Below are 21,425 nucleotides of genomic sequence, written 5' to 3' on the forward strand. Positions count from 1 at the left end.
CGGACTGGAATCTCGGCTTACCGCGATTCGAAATGCATCCACACATTCCGTTCCGAGTGACAAGTGCCTGGAGAAACGCTGGTCCTCTTTTGACTACGTGTTTAGTAAACAGTTCGAGCGTGGCTCATAATAAACGCTATAAAACAAGATTACTGCACGACAACGTCTGCCATTCGTATCATTCAGCTATGTAAAAAAACGGACTGCTTGCGGATACGCTTTGCAAATTAATGCGGATAAATCAAGTACCAAATGCATCTAGTGTTTGAAAAAAAAATCTATAATTCGTACTAAAATGTGATACACAAGACTAGGCTTAACATAATTTTTTTGAAAGTGTAGCATAACACTTATCTTTCTTTATATTTATATAAATTATACAAAGTTTTATATAGAAGTTGAAATTAACTACCCTTTTAAGTCAATTAACAGTTTAGTAATCGATAAATAAAGTTGGTTAATAAAAAATAAATTTGTCCAAAGTTGATTAAAATTAACCAAATAAATAATTTATTTATAAAAAAATACTCGAGAATTTATTTAAAAAATGAATTGATTCGCCAAAAGTTTATGGTAAGCTAAGTTTAGAACACACAGAATTCCATATTTTTACCGCCATATTGACCGCAACTCTATGTTATTGTTAATAATGTTCTTATTAAATTTACTTTTGCATCGATTCAAAATTCACATCCACTGTAAATACGGGCAAAACTAATTTTAACAACATATTTAAAGAGCGAACGAGTACAGTGCGCGGTTATTGGTTCCTAATCACTAATGTATTTATGTGGAATACGATATACATTACGATATACATTATTACGCGGCGTTATACATTATGTACAAATCTCCTTGATCCGATTTCGATTTCCAATTTATTGTAACGCAAGAGCTCCATTAATCCTCTTTCGCCATGACAGGCTTCAGATGGCTTGAAGTACTTTTATAACAACTGTACGATTATCAGGTCATCTTTGCAATCATCTTTTCGATTATCCTTATTCCTTGAGCACCAACGTTCTTCATTGAGGACGTCGCTTTTGACGTCAATTTAATCAGTATTACAAATTAAAATAGCTTCACATTTTATATTCTATATTTGAACGAATTGTTCTATACAGTAATCTTTATTTCTTCAGAAAAAATACATGCAATTTTTCTATCTGAGGGAAAAAAAAATAATGGAAAAATAATATATTAATTCTTAACCTTATTCTCTTTTTTTGCTAGTATGGTGACAGATAATATTACAGTTTGTTGCATAATCAAGCTTGAACTGAATCTGCCGAATGTAGTTTTCTTTTTCACTAAATGACACTTTTCACTTTCCGCGATACTGATATTTAAATATAAACAAATGTTATTAAAAAGAGACAAAAAGAAATACATTTGGCGATGTTCCAGTTAGCAATTATCATAACAGTTAATATATAACAGTTAATATGATTATCGTACATTAAAAGCTTTTTTAAACATAATAGCTATCGTTCATGACACATATGGCACATGCATCATGAATCACGTGCGTGAACGATACCGTTCGACCGATCAATAAAATGATCTGTCGATGCTACTATCATCTGTGCCGCTGTTAAAGCGTTGTATCTTTAAAGTGAACTGACGAGTGAACTCCAACGAGAGCATTTGCATATACTAAACGTACATACATTTATGTATATATACATACATTTATACATATATTTCTGCACATATATATGAACAAATTAATACTTTTTGTATCACATTAGATATTTAGCCTAATTCTATAAACTCAACTTGCTGTTCCTTCATCTTCATATTTCGTCTAGCAATATCAGTTTTGTACAGATTGCGGTATAGGCTGCATAATTTTTGTGTAAAGAGAGAATCGAGCCTTAAATGTAGAACACTATATATTTTACATTCGATATACATTACTCATGCTTATTTAGCGAAATTCTTCTTTTATGCTTTCGCATCGCTGATTCACCAATGACGATTTCACGTTAAACAATAAGAACCGCTTTGTCTCCCAAGTAGCGTTCTTAAAGCAAAATAAACGGCGGGGCTTCCAGATTTCTCAATAAGATTGATAAAAAATATTTACTCGCCGCCCACCGTTTTACACAAAATGTCAAAAATTTACGCGTAATCAAATCAATTTACGCCACGCAATTGTTCGAAATTCTTGGATTTGGCACAGAACTCCCGTGGTATTGAAGCTTGAATGAAATTGTGAGTCACCTGCGGAACGCGAGAGACAGAGATAAGACTAAGCAGTTGTCAACTGTATAATTATATATATATATATAGGTTACTTGTGAGGTGCAAGAAACAGAGATAAGGCTAATCCCAACTATATAACCACACGGATATCGTAAATAATTCATCTAGACAAGTTATTCTCTCGTTCGACGATTCTCGCAGGTTCGGTATTCACTGTACCGTGACTTCCCCGCCAGTTTCTCACGCTTTCCTCCTACTCTGCATCCCTAGAATGCATACATTGAATAAACTCGAAGGTATCTCAATATCTCACCATCATTCCATATCTAGGCAGGCAATATCTATATTTACCTCATTAAAATAACGATCGGTCGGTTCACTCAGTCAATATCAGCAAGCGTTGTGCGCCAGAAAAAGGCGAAAGATCAGAAAGGATTCTTTTTAGCATAAATTTCATGAACGAGCGATGGCGCCTTACATTTTTCGCAATTCTTCGTGGACTGTGTTAATTTGGTTAAAATATATGATATCCGGAAACTCACTCGCACTACTTCTTGAAATGATTGAGATTTCAAAAAGAAGGAGAAAAAGCTATATAAATGTATGGGTCCGGAATTTAATTATTTAATTTAGTTAATTAATTTATTTTTCCTCCTTTTTGAGTCCCGAATTATTTCAAAGAGTAGTGCAATTTTTCAAAAATATTATATTTTTGAGCATACCTAAATCAGGGGGGGAATAGTTGATTTGCTTCCTTGTGAGTGTAAAATTTTTAGACATTTATATTTTTTCTTTGTTTTAATCCCGCACATCATTTAGCTGTTAACGCGAGGTGAGAGATCTTGTGATCTTGTCGTCTTTCTGTTCCACATAGTTGTATTATCTCGTTAGCATATAATCACGATGTTGGAGTTATAGAACATTATGTTGTTTTTGTTGCACAATTTCGCCAGGAAACTGATGTAACATGATTAATACAATGAACGCGGTGTGAAATACGGGATGAAATTGCATTCCAAACGCGACGTCGAGTGCGCATTTTGCTTTTGTCTCGTTATTGTCTCCAACAAAGATAACAACGTTCTTCTCAAAACGATTTAAGTCGTATAAAAAAGATTTTCGCGTACATCAAGTTTACACATGAGTTTACTACAAACGATTGCGATTCCGACTCCGAGAATGGTCGGAGAATGAGGGGGATGAGGAGGATTTCTTGCGGACAACGACTCGACTAGATTCTCCAGCATCTCTCTTCTTCCCCTTTCTCTCTCTTCCGATACACCGCTAGTTACTCACGACGCGTTCCTGACATATCTCGAGTCTGACTCACGGACATGGTGTTTCAGCGACGGTGGCGGCGGATGAAAGCGTTTTTTCTCGTTGCGTGCACGTACGCGAATATTCTGTCGGGGTCCAAGGATGGTAAGCTCCCGCACGTCCAGCGTAAACATCACGGCCACCGTTAATGGTAGCGGCGTGGCCGACGGCGCGGCCGCGTCGCGCGAAGACGAGAACAGAATGACGAACGAAGTCGGTCCCCAGGAGTGGAACCAGAGTGGACCGCCTTCGCTCTCGATGTCGGTCGACTTGCACAATCTCGTCAGTTCAAATCTTTCGGACTCGGGGCGGTATTCTGCGAGTCCGGATGAGCATCAGGCCGCATCGACCAACGCCGCCGCCGCGATCAAAATCGGCTCCCACGACGAGGAGGAGAGCTACGAGGGCTTCGGCTTCGTCGAGGGCGAGTCGGTGGACGACGGGCCGGATTCGCCGGGCGGTAGCAGTTCCGCACCCTCGCCAACCGGTATCAATTCGCACAGGTGATGACCCGTCTTTGATTGTGTGAAGATTTCGAATCGCGAGAATTTGAGATTATTTCGTGACGAGACAAATAATTTTCTGTCTACGTCTGCGACGCTAGACATAATGTTAAAAATAATTGTAATGTTTATTGTAATGTTTTAATTTCATATTGAAAATAATCGACAAAATCTATCGATTGAAAAAATTCACTTAACAATAAAATAAAAATGTTAACATAAAAAATAAATACAAAATGGTAAATACGTTAAATGGTAACGATAAATAAATTAATATTAATTGAAGGTTATTTATTTCTATTCCATGTATACATATAGTGTCTGTATGTATATTGATTAATGTAATTATTTCAAGAAAATTATTTTAATAAAATTTATAATTTAAAAATACTTATGAGTATCTTAAGAAAATGATTGGATTTTTTGAGTTTTTTTTTTTTTTTTTTTCCAAATTTGTCTTCATTTCAAGCGATAATTTATTGTATAACGATTACTCTGAATATCAGAAATTAAATTGCAACGACATTCACTCGAACATACGTATTGGCATACTCCGAATTTTAATTCGCAATTCTAATCTAGACAAGAAGAGAGCAAAAGCGAACTGGGCCTTCTATCATGTCAATTGCTTTCTGCCGTTATTTGCTCGATATGTAACATTCAATTCACTCGCGGAATATAACGAATGATTTCCAAAGCTGAATATATGATGCGAATGCTGAAACGTTAAAATACGATGTAATCTGAAGCACACTCGTACATTTTTACGTTGATTGAATTTACGTAAGAGTATCGCTGCACACAATGCCTATCACCTTGGAACAATACCGATCTGACTTGCCATGTCTGTATCCGCAAGTCACATGGGTTATATAATAATGGAAACGTATTTTTAAAAATCACCTAACAGCGATAATTCACGTTATGTCAAAGTATTCTCGATAGTGATTTCCTGTTGATCGCGTCATACTTTTTCTGTCAAATCCAACATTTAAACATCTGATCTTTAACTTGCAACATGAAGTTTTTGGTTGACGCATGCATTTTGTGTCTACCATTTTAATATGCCACATAAGAAAAAAAATGATGGTTGTTATGCAAAATTAATATGAGACCAAAAAATATTTGTTTATACAAAACCAATTTTGTTGTGTATATATGTTTGCGCAATTAGATACAGATTATTCGAGAAACTTGTTTGATATATTTAATATTAAACCAAAAATTCCAATAAAAGAGCCAGCTATTCTTGATGTGTTTTCGAAAAAAATTTTCATTTTAGATTTAACATAATTTTTTAATAATAAAAACTTGATAAATTTTAATATAGATTTTAACGTTTAGTAGACATCTAGCTTTAGTATTTCATTTCAGTCGATCATTAACTGTTTGTGATGTATAGAATGAATTCTTTGAATTGCAAACTCATCGTTTTGCGAGAAAATTTCTGTTAACTTTGCAATACAGACTTAGATTACATTGCATTTTCTGCCTTTGTAGAAATCCAAGGAGTCCGAACTCTACTGTTGGAAGACATTCCTGGCTGCGTACATCACTGCGGAGAACGCCTCCTTGGTAAGAGGACGACATGTCATCCTGCAACGAGCATTGCGTTCCCTGTGCGTTGTACACGCGTAATTTTCCGTCCGAAGAGAATTTCCGCTGTTCGCTCTTAAGAAGCGCGACGACGAGACAATGATAATTCCGCCTCGGAACGGCGTGCGAAAAGAGTTTCGTGGGAAAACGACTGGCGTTGACGTTAAATAACGTTGTTAATGCAACGATAAGCAAGATAAATCTGTTAAATTTCTTGAGAAGCGTCCGCGTATTTCTAGTTATTTACCTATGCGGAATGACGGAAGCGAATTTTTGTATGGAACATTATTACTGAAACAATCACTTCCTGCTCTTTCATCGTTCATTACTCGCAATCAAAATATTGAAACAGAGGAAGTACTATCAAATTATTATTTTCAGTAATATTTTCTTAATAATAATAGACGATAATAAATCTAACGAGAATCAACGCTATGTAAATAGTGCGCAAATATATTTTAACTACGTTCATTAATTTAATTAATAAAGTAATTTTAACTATATTTATTAATAAAAAGTACCAAACGTTTTTGACTCGAATTTGAATCATCTTCAGTGATACAAATGTATATGTATATTTTATGTATTGCGTATAATATTCCCTTGCATTTGATAGTACGCGAATTCGGTTTCTTAGAAAAGTAATATGTATATATCTATGTGTATTTGTCGCAATTGCTTTCGCGACTCTCTTTATAGAAATGATGATTTGGCTTACGATCAAAGCGTTTGACCGTGAAATTTGGCACCGCGTGATCAACTAAGAACGCAAATGAAATTCGAAAGTTTAATCTATAAATAAGCATCCTGTAATAAAATCTAAATGAATATAAACACTAAGGGACATATTTTCGTGTATTTGCAGTTCGGGCAGAAAGAGACTCAGCACCAACGCTTTAGCAAGGTAAGAAGACAACATTACATTACATTACATTTATAGATGTATTATCATTGTCATTTCCAGTTGAACTAGTAAACATTATTGTCTCTTTTTTACTATTTCTCGTGTTTTTTTTTTTTTTTTTTTTTTTTTTTTTTTTGAAGAAATGAATATCTCGGACAAAAGAGTTTGCCGACTGTAGGATGATACTTCTGCGTCAAGGCTAATAATTTCCGAAGTCGCTCCTTTCACGGAACTCAAATCGGTGGACTTTCTAAAGCGTGGGCGTGCTTCTGTTACGTTACTCATGTATCCGCGATTTACCTCGATATTTCTGTTTCCTTCCACACTACCATCATTACTTCCAACTACGTGTCTTATCCGTTCACCAAAATGGAAAGAAAACATTCGACGATCACGTACAATCATCAAAGAGGAAAAACGTATTGTCGCATTAAAAAAAAAAAAAAAAAAAAGCGTAACTAAAAAAATAATTTTTTTTTTTAATATAAACTGACTAATGGAAAACGCATCTTTTAATTGGTAGAACTTTCACGACCTATCTTTAATCAGGAAAACTTTCACGAATCATACTTGCTTAATAATCGTTGATAATTAATTACTTTTTAGTATAGATATTTTCTCTCTCTCTCTCTCTCTCTCTCTCTCTCTCTCTCTCTCTCTCTCATCTTTGTTACATGTAATTTTAACATTTTAAATAACTTTCTAAATTATCGCGCGTAGTTGTAATATGTAATAGTTTTATATGAGAACAATTTTGAAATTTTGCTTTATAATGTTGATTGTTCCTTTATGAAATATTAAAAGAATTCTTCAACATTTGCAGTCAGCTCTATCGCAGTGGTAGCTTCAACAGTTCAGGAATGGGTTCAAATTACGACCCTACGGATGATGTATATAGTGATGTATCTTTGGAGGATGTCATGGATCTCAGTCACAAAGTGAGTAAAATTTGTAACTTTTAATTTGTATTTTTTTTACTCATTTTTAAATCAAAAACTCATTCATAACGTTGATAAATTTCCACATTTTTCTTCGCTTGAACTGTGACTCATTTCTATTAATATATAGAAAAGCAAAAAATATATACAAAATATTCCAAAAAATTCGTGATTCAAAATATAATATTCTGCTCTGTTTCTGATTAAATCTCGTTCAAATTGCACCGAATTCGATATCCGATGTAACAATTTCCGGCTAATTCTAGAACATAACACATAGTTTTGTTACACGCAAAGTTTTATACACTTCGCAGATAATTTCGTGCAAATGGAACAGATGCCTATCACATTGGACATACGTATAAACATACCAAAACATACAAATGGCGACGTTATCGCGATGGGTCGTCAATTAAATTGGCAAGTTTGCGTGTGCCCAAGTAAAATAGATCGTAGCGAAAGACAGGTATTTGTCGAGACTAATTCGAATTGAGACTCGATTTGACTCAATGCAGATTTTAATTTTGTCGCGAGTCACGTAGTAAAATTCCGATACATGGAAATGTGAACTATAACCATCAGCGTTCAACAGTGAAATTGCAAGTCACATTCGCGATCTCGCTAATCTGTTTATCACGACATAGTTTTGTGTACGCGGACGTAAGTGTACGCATAGCCTGCCCGATGCAATTCGCAGATTTGTTCGAATGGGCAGGATGGTCCTTTGTGAATTTTCTACTGATTGCGGGATGGATCGTTTATTTGGGATGCAAAACCTATAAGAGATTGACATCATGACCAAAGTAATCTTCAATCAACGTAAACTCAACAATGAGAGATTCTCTGTTTGCATGTAGAAGAAAATAATTCATGGTTTCCTTTCAAATATAATTCAGAAAATTTATTAGACAATCAGAAAAATCGAACCGATGTTAATCAATAAAAATCATGAATGTATATATATATATATATATATATATATATGACGCCTTAAACAGTAAGTTAATCTAGTGTTATTGACAAAGTGATATTGTAATAGCGCAGTTATTAAAACGGGATTTATTAAACTTCGGCTGGTCCAAGAATTTAAGTTGTTAAAATATGAATTTTCTGAAATATTTTAGGTTCACCTGATGTAATTGATATAAAAAAAGTTAATAAGTTTTAGATGATTGTATTTATTGAAACTGAATATGAAGAGAATATTCAAGTGAATATGAAGAGAGATCAATTATACTTGGTTGTTTGTTGTTGTAACATAAAATTAAAGGGTGACAGATTGTAACCGCGCGGATATTAAATTGTACAACAGTCACAAGTAACAGTCATTATGGGAGATGGAGAACAGACCTGTGACGTGCACTCTTCGCGAGGACACGTGTCCCTGTGCGTGTGCGCGTGCGTGACCGTGTTTCTCATGCAAATGTGCGAGACAACTGGTCAGTGCCTGCAACTTTGATGTGCAATACGCGCCGACACACTTGCGTGTGATGCAACGAGTGAGTGAATGTTATCTCGTACATGTCAGCCTGGAGAACATCTTTCGGCATCTCTCCGTCGCCGATGACCGTCGTGAAACGCGAGTCGGAGTCAAATGTACGTTTGATTGCGATTAGAGGCGTGTATTTTTTATCGATCGATACGCGCATTATCGGTGTGATATTATTATCACCACTGTTCACGCTTTGCAAATGCATTTCAATTTCGATTGAAAGACCGTATCACCCTGCGATAGAGTTTCATTTTAATAGAAAGGACGAAAATTGTGGTTTTCACATCCGGGGCAGAACGTTTCCTGGAGAATTAACTTCGTGACAATTACTTACGTTTTCATCATAAATAGGAAATAGGTACTTTCAGCGTATTTGCAGCGACAAAATCCTTGCATAATAGGTATCACATCGATTTCCATCTCTGTAAAGATAACGTGTCGTACCAGCAATACTTTCCCGGTGGGTGTCGTGGACAAGGAAAGGAGGCATAAGGATGGGCTAAGCCACATTCGACGTAATGCTGGAGCTGTTAAGTGTAGAGTTAACCGACACGCGGTATGAAGCGCACAAATAGCCTCGGTAACTATTCCCCAGACTCCCGGCTTGAGGTGGGCGATCGGATAGAGAGAGAGAGAGAGAGAGAGAGAGAGAGAGAGAGAGAGGGGAGAGAGAGAGAGAGACGTACGAACAGGAGACTCGGAACGTATTCTTGGCACGTAGAATCGCCTAGGACGTAGTGGAAGTGCGCGTGACTTCGCACGGAAAGAGATCCCAAAGCACGTTCTCGATGCGTATTACCGCGGCGCGGCCGCACGTCGCGACGCGGGCGACGGTGACGGCGACGAGGGAGGAGTTCGCGTGCGGGGATAACGAAGTGCACTCGCGATATAGGCGATGACGTGACGTGATAAACACGAGCGGCCGGGTCTACGGGAACAGCGCGACGTGCGATGGAGCTAAACTTTTGCGAGGAGACGACCGACCCGGGCGAGCGCGACGACCTCCGCGCGCCGTTTTCCGGGGAGGGGCCGTCCTCCGGACCCGGCGCCGACCTCGAGTACGATTTGTGGGAGGGCCAGTTTCAATTTGTGGGAGAGCAACGGCAGCCGCCACCGCCACCGCCACAGCCACAGTCCCCGTGGCCGCCAAACAACGACCGAAAGCTACCTCATCGCCGAGGATACCGGCTCAGCGAGCAAGTAAGAGGAGAGCGAACAACCCCCCCGGCGTGGCGGGAAACATCCGACGATTATTGGATCTTTGAATTTATTCGCGATTCTCCGCTAAATTTCTCTACCGTCGAGAGACACAAGAGTGTACATTATTGCGTATTACATATTCAACTGTCATTGCGTATCTATTCTCGCAACGAACGTAGAGGCTATTCTGGCGCGTCTTCATCATTAAAACGTATATCTAATCCGTGGAATATATCCAATTTCGCATCGATAATTATCTTACTCTCTTATATTATCTTAGATAGAGAGAAAGAGAGAGATATCACATGAAAGAACAACGATAGTAAGAAGTTTATGCGATATACTATATAATTGTGAACATTTTAGAGCCGTATCAATTTGATTATCGTTATCGCAAACGTCATATTTTTCAATGATCATAGCGACAAGTATTTCTAATTACGTGTAAAGCACTGCTGTTATGCACGACATAACTTGTAAAATATAATATCGGATGGTGGAACACCATAAAATCGACGATTATATTTTCTCGTACTCTGTGACGCACGCGTACGAATTGCCAAGTAGAAAGAAGCAAGAAGATCGTAAGTAGTCCATTGATAGTATCATTGATAATTACGATAGTGCAGGGAATACATGTTTTCTCTAATATACTTTCTCCAAACACCTACCATAGATAATGCTGTTCACGCATTTCTCATGTCTATCAGTTGATTGATTCATACTTGGCTCTTTGTCTCTTCGGTAACCGATATCAGATTTTTGATCCTCTATATCGCACTTTCCTTGTTTAAAAAAAGAAATATCAGTTTTCTAATTTTCCATCGTACCTATTTATAAGTGAATAAGTAATAAATCTATGATTTCTTATATTTAAGGCTTGACTCTCTCATGACGCGACATGACATTATGTGAGATGAAAAAGGACGCGATGATGCAAAAGTTTCTTGCGTCGTACAGCTTTATTTCGCACTTTTTCCTTAAAAATATATTTTTAAGGAAAAAAATACAAGATAAAGTTATACGGTTGACAAGAAACTTTTTGCATTAGTGACGTCATAATTCAATATGGCTGCAACGAAAGAGTCGAGCCTTAAAGCAGATTTTATCAATTATCAATACATTAATTAGTCATGTATTAATACTCTTGTTATATACAAATTTCTTGTATTCTTAAATGTTTGTAAAAAGTATTTCTAGTTCTTTGTCTTATTGACAAATAGTGAAAATTTCATAAATAAAAAAATCTTTATATTTTCGAAAAAGATCGTTTCCAAGAAAGGGCATTTTATTTTTAACTTATCCTGCAAAAAGTTTATGCTTTACTGATTCTCTCATAATACAACAATTTGTGAAGATTTAAATTATGGTCAAATTATGGTCAAACTAATTCTCCAGATATCTTTAAGAGCTATAAATGACAATGAAGTATATTTATAGGATCCTTATATCATTTTCTGCAAACAAAAGTTTTGTTTGACAATGTTAATAAAGTGAAATCAATATATTTAACATACCATCGAAATTAACTTATATCGCGGTGGTTTAGAAATGACTCGCTTTAGAGAGTCTGGAGTGAAATACGAACGCGATTACCTTGATGTGAAATATATCAAACTTCTTTTTAAATGTCACAGGTTCAAATGATTCAAGAGCAAATGGATGCTTTAGCGGATACCAAGTCGGTTGGCGAGGAGAGGTACGCTAGAGCAAAACAAGAAAATGCAACATTACAGGCGCGCATATTAATGCTTGAAGAAGCGGCCAAAGATGCAGAAACGAGAGCTGAGGAAAGACTTCAAGTAAGTATTTCAGTAAAAATCAACTAAACTTATTTATAATAGTATAATTAATACAAAAATTGAAAGTTTCTAACTTGTAATTTTTATTATAAATTCAAAATTTTATTTTAAAATAAATTACATATAAATTTATATATAAATAAATGTTTTATATATATATATATATATATATATATATATATATATATAAAAGTTACATATAACTCTATAATTTCTCAAGGTAGAGAGTTTTCATCTACGGATAATTTTTTTCTAGTGTTATAAAATCATCTTGTTGAAAAATATTTTTTTTCTGCGTTATATAGGCCGAGCAGCGGAGACACCGGGAATGGGTGTGTCGTTTGGAACGTGAACGTCAATTGCAGCTGGAAAACTGTGCTATCAAGCTGCAAGCAGCAGAGCTGGACAGTTCCAGTTTGCGGGAGGAGATTACGAGAGTGCGTGAACAACTTGAGAGAATGAGGGCGGATAAAACGCGACTCGAAAACGACCTCCGAGAGATCAGGAGGGAAGCGGATGCCGCACGCGAAAGTGAACGTCATGCGATAAGCCGAGCTAACGAAGCTTATCATATGCTCGACGCCATGAGAGAGGAACTTTCGTTACGGAGCGAGGATCAGCAGAGGCTTGAGGACCTGGTGCAGCAGGTGGCTCAGCTTCAAGCTCGCAATAAAAGTATGTTTATCGCCGTATCGCGGAACTATTAACTTTAAATGTTACGAATTTCTGGAAATCATTCATTTCTTAAATGTTGTGTATCTCTATAATTTAATTTTTATTAAAATATAGATATAATATAATACCATTAAAATCAAATATTATTTTAATTACAAAAATTATTTTCTAAAATGATAACTATCTTTATTCAGATTATTATTATAAATACTTAATAATATTAAGCTTGGCGTTTTACAGGTTTGGAAGAATCTCGGGATGAATTGCAAGCTGCTGCGGCGTTACAAGCAGGCCGTGAACTTTTAATGCTGAATCCTTGTAATAACAATGCTGAAAAAGGTCCTAGTCTCGCTATGGAATTGTTAGCTGGCATGAATCCAGATCAGGTATTTTTTAAAAATATGCCCCAATTATGTCTAATCAAGAACGAAAAAGCGATTTAATTCTAAATATATAATTATTTATTGATCATCGAAATAAAAGACATTTTGATTTTTGATTTTACAAATTTGTTTTCCATGAATTCAAATGTTGATGGTTTATTTTATTAAAAAATATTCCCATTTATATATAATAAATTTATATATAATATTTTATATATTATAGTAATTTTGTGTGTAAAAATTTTTGTTATATATTTTCTCATTTCTGTGACGTTATCAAATCAAATAGCTTTGATGAGTATTCAGAAGCTTTAATTGTTGCAATAATGAAATAATTTTCCTTAATAGGATTTTTCGTTAATGAATTCTTTTGTTTCTTTTTTAAAAAATGAATACTAGAAAAAATGCAACATCATATAAAAATAAAGATTGTAATACAGCCCGATGATATTCTCAGAAACCGAGTTTCAATCATTTCAACGAGTAACAGCGTAATGTAGCGTGTTCTTCACTGGAAAACACCCATTAAAATTGACTTTTTTTTTATCGCTTTACAGATTGATGGCCAAGGAGAATTCAACGAACCGTGCACAATGGCTGAAGTATGTATTAAAATTAATTTAGAATTTTATAATCATATCTCTGACATTTTCGAGATAATTTGATTAATTTTTATATGTTTCGTTACAGTTAAAACAAGCCCTAAAAGAACAACAAGAAGTAAATACGCAATTAAGAACATATATTGATGGGATATTGTTAAATATTGTGGAAAATTATCCACAATTGTTAGAAGTGAAACAAACGCACTGAAACATAGCCTATGAGCCATCATTAAATCCTGCTCCAATACTTTCGAGACATTTTATGTTAACTTTCTTCGTTGTATCGAGAAAGATTGGGAACTGTTTAAGATTTGGTTGACATATATTTTTTATATTTCAATGTTTGAGGACATTTAAATTTTTAATGCAAAAGCGCTTAAAGGAGAAAAATCAATTTTAAAGAAACTAAGTTTAAAGTGACAGTTCCCAAATACAAAATTCTAAAACGTCGAGAGGTCTTCATAGAAATAGTCTCAGCTTACATATTTTTTAAGTATCTTAGAGACTTCTATTATTCATGATCGAAATCCTTGCTCGACCGATTGAACTCTAAGTAGCAGTCATTAACATTTAGGAAAAAGTGATAAAAAGTGACGCTACTGCAGTCACAACGATATAGAACGGAGAATACTCGGCTGGTGTGATTTCTGAGATGAGCTTCGTCACATCATTCGCAGATCTTCGAGCCGTTTTTTCCACTGCCGCCAGTTTTCATCGCGCCAATGTCATCACCGCCAGGATAGTGAGCGAATCTCGATTACGTTTCTCAGATTTTTTGCACGTTGCCAACTGACCTATGTACTTCAATTCACACACTAGATCGTTGAAGTGTTCATATACGATTGATACATGATGATATCCAAAATGAATACATATATGTACGCGGGTATGTGTGCGTGTGTGTATGTGTATGTTATGCGACAACGGAGATGATGTGACTGCATTATGTGTCGCGAAAAACTGTGATGCATTAAAGTACCTTTTAAGTAAAAATTTGTCTTGGTGACACACGTTTACAATTCTATCGGCAAGAACCTTGTACTTTAGGGCCTTATATCGAAAGCTAGTAAAATTGCAATTAAATAATTATATTTTGATACTAGTCGTTTCACTCCTTTTCCCGTTCTTTGAATATTGATTCCGATTTGAGAAAGCTGTTTCAATTGAGACTTCGACTTTACCCCATCTCAATTGGAGTAAATCTCTTATCGGAATGTCGTGATAGTTTCAAAGATTTTGAAATCCAATTTTCGCTATTTTTAAAATGAGAAGCTTAGTCGTTCTTGTTCATCTTTACATTAAGAACGTGCGGGCAATGAATTCTTTGTCTCAACTAATTTCGTTATTATGTGCTTAATGTAATTTGTCATGATGTAATTTGTTTCGTATTACCAAATTCGTAAAAATGCATGGCAGCTAAAATTACCTACGAATTTTATATGTAAAAGCATATTTTTCATTTCTTTTAACAGCTATCAAACCGTGTTTTCTACCTGAACAGGCTTCATTTCATATGCCTTTTACAGCTATTTGTGAACTATCAGGAAGGGAAAGGATAGCAGCCGTCCATTTTCACAAATATCTTAAAGTCATCTCAAGTGTTGTTTTAATATCTCAAATATTATATTTCAAATATCTTTTTATTTGCAAATTAGTTGCAATAATCTAAACTTAATTAAACTTAAATATTATTATTATTATAAATAAATATATTATTATACATTAAAATTAAATATCGTATCTAGAGTTATATTATATCTAGAGCTTTTCCATTGTATAACCGCTGTGAGTGGCTGTGGTCAATAAGCAACCATTGATCGAGCACCATTCATCGAAAAGAACCAAGAGTTTTGGAATACTAGAGAGGCTGTCGATGGCGTCTGGCGGAACTGGATTGAAATCTATATTTTAGTCAATTATACATGATTTTTAAATATTTAATTAAAATTATCTGGACTTTTATACGTTTTTAACATGACACTTCATAACTCTTTATGCGAAATACAAACGATTCTATCTATATAAAATCACTGTTTTATTTATTTTCGGCTAATTATTCCAGCCAAATACATGGTGAAAAAATAAATAATTACAATTAAAACGAATGACTCATAAATCTTTTTGAACGCCCCCTAGGAAACAGCGGGAGTAATGAATGAATAGGATAGAATAGCAAGAAAATTAAATAATAGCGAATTCGATTCTGAAATGCGCCAGATTAGTATATAGTAAATGCTGATATACATGAAATTACTGAAATATAAAAATACGTAAACACTTTAACATGATGATATAAATAGTCAACAATGAATTTGTCGTATTATTTGGGACTGAATACGAATTAATAATTTCATTATCAACGAACATTGCTACTATATTTAGATATTCTATAGTGTAATTCCATGTGTAGTCTTTAATGTGCATTAACCCGGCGTAGTACAGCGACTCGAATTCGCTGTAAGTTTGAAAACTTGGCTGAAGATATTTATAAGATATTTGAATGATATTTGAAGATCTCGACCGATTTTAGTCGTGATCAAGCATCAAAAACGGGGACAGGAGGGATAAGCTTTAAATATTACAAAAAAAGTATAGTTAAAAGAGGCTGGTTTACGAGGAGAGGTCGTGTGTCGTATAACGTCAAAATTAATTGCTTCGGATTCGTGATTTACGTTATAGATAGCAAGATCAACTTTGCTACAGCGGCATTTTCAATGGAGCGCGTTAAATAGAGATCACAGAGATAATTTTTTGGATGCTTATCTGCTTATCAGCCTAGCTCGACATTGAACTGAACTTTGTATTTGGAGTGCAAATAAATATCTCGGTGAGATATCGGAATATACCGGAATACCAGTAATGTCAGTGAGAAGGATATTCGATGACTTGTGATTAAAGATAAATGGGAACATCACGGCAACATTGATTCTGATTAGTCCTGTTGACATCTGTCTTCTATACAGAGGATTCAGTGAGAAGACAGCTAGGTTGAAAGAAGAAAAATTTATCTTGTGATATTATCTTGTAATTTTAAACAATGAGAACTGGTAAATTAAATAAAACAAGATATATATAGAACAAGTATTACTTGATAAAATGGATTCCTATTAAATTTATATGTTTCTGCAGAGAAGAGGAAATCCAAAAATTTATCAAGCATGCCTGCAAAATCTAAAGACACAGAGGTTCTGTGGTCAGATATAGCTGGTCGAATTTTAATAAATGCAATCTCTTATCCTATTGAATATGTGAAGGTTTTGATACAGGTGAAAACATATTTATTAATTAATAAAAACCTCACATAAAATAATATAGTTGTCAAAATAAAATGACACAAAAAAAGACCAGTACATTTTGATTTTATTATAGATTGGATATGAGCCTATTCCACCCAAACCAACTGTGACATTGTTTGGCAAACCAGCGTTAAAACTACCTAATGCCTTTACTTATAGTAAGTATTCTAATTTGATTTAAAAATTAAGAAATATTTCTATTACTTTTACTTCTATTATACTTCTATACAAAAGAAAATTTTGATTTATATCGTATATAATATAGTCATTAATATTATATCATGTTAATTTGGAATATCTTACATGTAAATTATAGAGGATTATTTTATAATCATTGCTCCTTATTTGGAGGTTATACATTTGATAATAATCACGAGAATTCACAGATATGGAATGGATAAATATATGCATGATAATATGCATGGGATATGATATTCTATAAGAAAATCTAAATAAAAAATCTAAGAAGACTCAATTTTATCTAAAATAAAATATGAAATGTATATAAAGAATGTATGTATTTAATATGTAATATTAATGCTTAATTTTACTTGTTAATTGCTTTCCAAAATTTGGTTATTTTGGTTTGCTTTGCACGTTGCAATTTTTTAAAATAATTCATATAAATATCCATTCTTTTTTCCTACTAAAAATAAAGTTTGCATTTTTAAGGCTGCAATGATAAAAAAATATATATGTATATTGTGATATATGTATATATGTGTATCATTGTATTGTTGACATGTTATTCTAAACATGTTATTTGCAATAAATATCATCATATGCCTCTGTAGTCGAAAGAAGCCTGCCTGGTAAATAGGAGATTCAGATTTGATTCCTGACTGAGTTGGTATTTTTTCACAAAATAATTATGAGTTTTCACGGCTGATTCGTGGTCGGGCCCTGCCGTGAAAACTCATAATGCACACCCTCCCATTCTATTCTTTAAAAAAATAATCATTTGCATTTGGGATGATTTAAATCTTTGAATACTGAAATATTTATTTATAAATAAAAAAATATGGTCATAGACATGTTAATTGCAAATCCATGAACAAGTTTACGAATAAAGAGTGTCGACTACTTTTTTTCAAATTATATTCTTTTATTATATTATGTTATATATTATATTTTTGCAGTTAAACACATAAAAAATGTGGATGGCTTCACAGGATGCTACAGAGGCCTAGTGCCTAAAGTGTGTTCTTATACAGTTAGCACAATAGCATGTGACAAAACTATGGAATATCTACAGATGAACTCAGTACAGCAAAACGAGAATGAAGACGATGAAGATGAAACCATGAAGTATATATTGTTGCGTTCTTTTAAATTGGAATTTTAATTTTAAAGATTGGCTATATCAATCATATAGAAAAAAAATTACAAAAAATAAGATCGAATATTATGTCAACGAGTCGTCAAATTATAAACAGTTTTAAATAGTAAATAATTTGCAGATGATTTAGGTAGGGTCTTAGTTAATTAGATAAAAAATTAATCATTATTTTCACATCACGAAGATTGGAAAAAAATTGACAAATCTTAAGAGGCAAATCGTCATTTCCTCTAACAGTATAAAGAGAGAAAAAAAAAGGTAATGATATATAATTTGTCATGTTTACAGACGTAAGAGGTGTATAAATGAAATCATCAAGGATGTAATCAGTAGAACAGTTGCAATCATAGTCAGTCATCCTCTAGAAGTTATTTCATTAAGAATGATGGCACAATTTGTGGGTGGAGAGACAAAATATAGGTATCATAAATCTACATGTACATGTTTTAAAACATCCAGAGGAAGAAAGTTCAATTTTTTTTATTTTAAAGTATGTATATATATATATATATATATATATATATATATATATAAAATCTAGAAAAAAAATAATATTTGGAAAAATTCAAACATCTTTTTAATAATTTAATGCCAATAGAATGGTCTTAATTTGATCTTATAAAAAAAAGTCAAAATTTATATATAATTTTATTCATCTTCTAATTTTGAAGAGAATCAACATTTTGAATGTAATTTTGAATATAGTTTTTTTGGAAACATTTGTTACATCTATATTCTTCTCTGTGTGATTTATTTGTCGCTATAATATTTATTTATTATATTCTCACAATATATTGTATTATTAGTAGTCTATTTGGGTCATTCCTGGAGATCTATAAGGAAAATGGAATTCTAGGATATTATTCAGGATTGATACCACGCGTTATAGGAAGCGCTGCAGTTATCGTTCTAACTGGTGTTTCCACATATGCCATAAATAATTACATCATTCAAGAGCCGGCAATGAAACCATATACAGCATCCACTGTGAAAGTAAATATAAGTCCAATATATTTCAAAGAGAAATATTGATACTGAATGTGATTCTGACATATATTTATACAACATATTTTACATAAAATTGATGTAAAATATGTCAATTTTATATATTTGTGTATAAATATATATTTTTGGGCATGTATTCTTTAAAACAGAATATTTATAAAGTTTGTAGCTACTACCGTTATGTACCCGTTCTTAGTAGTGTCGCACTGCATGGTGGTAAATAACTGTGGGTAAGTAAAAAAAATTGTACATCCATTATTTTTACTGAAAACTGATTGAATTTTTCTTTTCTTTTTTCCTTTTTTTTGTAAAATTATTGTAAAATTGATTTCATTAAAAATATAATGGATATTGTGAAACTTAAAAGTATCAGGAATAAAATATATGCAGTTTCATATTTTAAAACATTAAAAATGCAAAATCAATTGAGCTTAATTAAAGTAAAAATAACTGTAATGTTTCGCAAAACAATTTATTCATGAAAATCGTTCAAGGTTAGTAGCTGGTCTCCCACCATACATGCCGATTTATAGAAACTGGCTGCACTGTTGGTCCCATTTATCTGCTCACAATCAGCTTAAAAGAGGCAGCAGCTTGTTATGGCGTTATTACACCGGGCCACAGATGTTGTTGAATGGCAAATTGATATCGACTATGGGTGACAATTTTTACCAGCCCAGTCCTTAATGAACGTCTTAAAGTAAGTCAAACGAATCTGTTATAAACCAAATAAGTTGTCAATCAATAATCATGTCCATTTGACGTTTTATTTATACAGTATATATGAAAGACAGAAGGACAGAGAAATTTTGGTTGCAACGAATTTCTATATGAAGATCACTGCTGAATATTCTTGTAAAAGATTAACTCGTTGTAAAAATGAAAAAAAGGCAAAATAATTACAATCAATCGAGGCAATTAAAAGTAAAACTATAAATAAGTGTCACCGCAATCTTTTCTAACGAGAAAATCAACAATCATTAAATGTATCATTTTCAATACACATTTATAATGACCACGAAGTTAGTAGTTATTTCTTAATTGTTTTCTAGTGTGACTATCACTCTGATTTTTTTTTTTATAAGTGAAATGTCGTATCTATGATCACTTTAATCGATTCTATATTTTCAAATCAAGTCTGTAATAATACTTGTAAATAAAACTGGATATATAAATTGGAACAAACATTGTATAGCTGCAATAAAAAGTGATGTTAAAAGAAATAAGATGTATCTTTATTATATTGACAGTTAGACTTTATTGTTTCGACAATTAATCGACTTACATTGTGGCCCACCTTTCACCTTTGTCGATTAAGATTTCGATGAGTATTGCATTCGTCAGATCATAAACATCATCTTATGTTTATCTCCAGATTCGATTTCTGGCTGAGGTGATATTTTTCGCAAAAATAATAATTGCGAATTTTGACGACTGGTTCGTGGTCGGGCCCCGCCGTGATGACTGATGCACATCCTCCCTTCGTGTGTATATGCGCGCACACATGTGTATATATGTACACATACATACATACATACATACACACACACACACCCACGCACACAAGGTGATGTTTATTACATATAGATAAATTGTGTTCTATAAGAAAAGCTAGAGAAAAATTACGCGCAAGAAAATACCTAAAAGCTACATCTCCCGTGTTATCTAATATACGTATAAAAAAAAAATATCAACTCGCACTAATAGTCTTAAGAATGTTTGTACACACTTGTTTTTCTTCAGGCATTTGGACTATAGCTCGCTCCTATATAAAAGTGGCCAATCGAATGTGAATAATGAACAGAGAATATATACAATGCGTCTCGCAATATCATACACATTATATCAATTTTTAATGATTCGATACTTGATGATCGTCTGAAATTTGTGAAATTGTACAATAGCCACTAAAAATTACATTAATTTTTTTGTACAAAAATGTAATTGAAATTTCGCCAATGAGAATCTAAATCAGATTCAGATTTGCGAAAAAGATTTAGCGTTAAGAAATAAAAAATAGTTTTTGAACATGTTATATTTATAATTGATGCGCGTTTAAATTATTTCTTATTAAATCTAATGAAACGAAGACTCGAGATTACTCCTAGATTTGAATAAAGGAGTATGATGTTCATACTTCTGATTTAAAAAGTAATCATACT

At 33.6% G+C, this 21,425-nt stretch overlaps 2 protein-coding genes and 1 long non-coding RNA gene across 7 annotated transcripts; 2 read left to right on the forward strand and 1 right to left on the reverse strand.

Moving 5' to 3' along the window:
- Positions 1-1,213: 1,213 nt before the first annotated feature.
- On the reverse strand, positions 1,214-10,120 carry LOC105431508 (uncharacterized). 3 transcript variants are annotated; one of them, XR_016137964.1, is made up of 4 exons: positions 9,293-10,116; positions 2,931-3,069; positions 2,301-2,708; positions 1,214-2,226 (listed from the first exon to the last, which is right to left on the reverse strand). It is a non-coding gene; the product is annotated as an uncharacterized LOC105431508 (long non-coding RNA). The 3 variants fall into 3 exon arrangements; XR_016137965.1 differs by having other exon boundaries at positions 2,301-4,125; positions 9,645-10,120; XR_016137963.1 differs by having other exon boundaries at positions 2,301-3,069.
- Positions 3,628-14,720, forward strand: nuf (rab11 family-interacting protein nuf). The gene is made up of 9 exons (XM_025219435.2): positions 3,628-4,028; positions 5,529-5,603; positions 6,490-6,528; positions 7,352-7,466; positions 11,796-11,960; positions 12,266-12,635; positions 12,876-13,021; positions 13,576-13,620; positions 13,709-14,720. Exons 1-9 carry the CDS (start codon positions 3,628-3,630, stop codon positions 13,829-13,831), a joined length of 1,479 nt encoding a protein of 492 aa, XP_025075220.1. The 3' UTR covers positions 13,832-14,720.
- A 1,332-nt stretch (positions 14,721-16,052) lies between these two features.
- On the forward strand, positions 16,053-21,382 carry LOC105431510 (mitochondrial carrier homolog 2). 3 transcript variants are annotated; one of them, XM_011645738.3, is made up of 9 exons: positions 16,053-16,670; positions 16,753-16,889; positions 16,993-17,077; positions 18,059-18,227; positions 18,547-18,678; positions 19,068-19,251; positions 19,426-19,493; positions 19,758-19,963; positions 20,042-20,489. In XM_011645738.3, the coding sequence occupies exons 1-8, from the start codon at positions 16,661-16,663 to the stop codon at positions 19,948-19,950; spliced, it is 978 nt and encodes a 325-aa protein (XP_011644040.2). In that variant the 5' UTR covers positions 16,053-16,660; the 3' UTR covers positions 19,951-19,963; positions 20,042-20,489. The 3 variants fall into 3 exon arrangements, with proteins under 3 accessions (XP_011644040.2, XP_088927018.1, XP_011644038.2); XM_089070892.1 differs by lacking the exon at positions 20,042-20,489 and adding an exon at positions 20,639-21,382 and having other exon boundaries at positions 16,055-16,670; positions 19,065-19,251; XM_011645736.3 differs by having other exon boundaries at positions 16,057-16,670; positions 19,065-19,251.
- The last annotated feature ends 43 nt before the right edge of the window (positions 21,383-21,425 follow it).

The sequence above is a fragment of the Pogonomyrmex barbatus genome, unplaced genomic scaffold (assembly GCF_055798465.1).
Source record: "Pogonomyrmex barbatus isolate J1 unplaced genomic scaffold, ASM5579846v1 scaffold11, whole genome shotgun sequence".
Classification (NCBI taxonomy): Eukaryota; Metazoa; Arthropoda; class Insecta; order Hymenoptera; family Formicidae; genus Pogonomyrmex; species Pogonomyrmex barbatus.

Bases quoted from the DNA above. Each gene is read 5' to 3' on its own strand.
- LOC105431510 (XM_089070892.1), top strand. The intron at 16,890-16,992 runs GTGAAAACATAT...ATTTTATTATAG, and splicing joins ATGTGAAGGTTTTGATACAG to ATTGGATATGAGCCTATTCC. The intron at 17,078-18,058 runs GTAAGTATTCTA...ATATTTTTGCAG, and splicing joins ACCTAATGCCTTTACTTATA to TTAAACACATAAAAAATGTG.
- nuf (XM_025219435.2), top strand. From the start codon at position 3,628: ATGGTAAGCTCCCGCACGTCCAGCGTAAACATCACGGCCACCGTTAAT. The intron at 6,529-7,351 runs GTAAGAAGACAA...CAACATTTGCAG, and splicing joins AGCACCAACGCTTTAGCAAG to TCAGCTCTATCGCAGTGGTA. The intron at 7,467-11,795 runs GTGAGTAAAATT...TAAATGTCACAG, and splicing joins TCATGGATCTCAGTCACAAA to GTTCAAATGATTCAAGAGCA.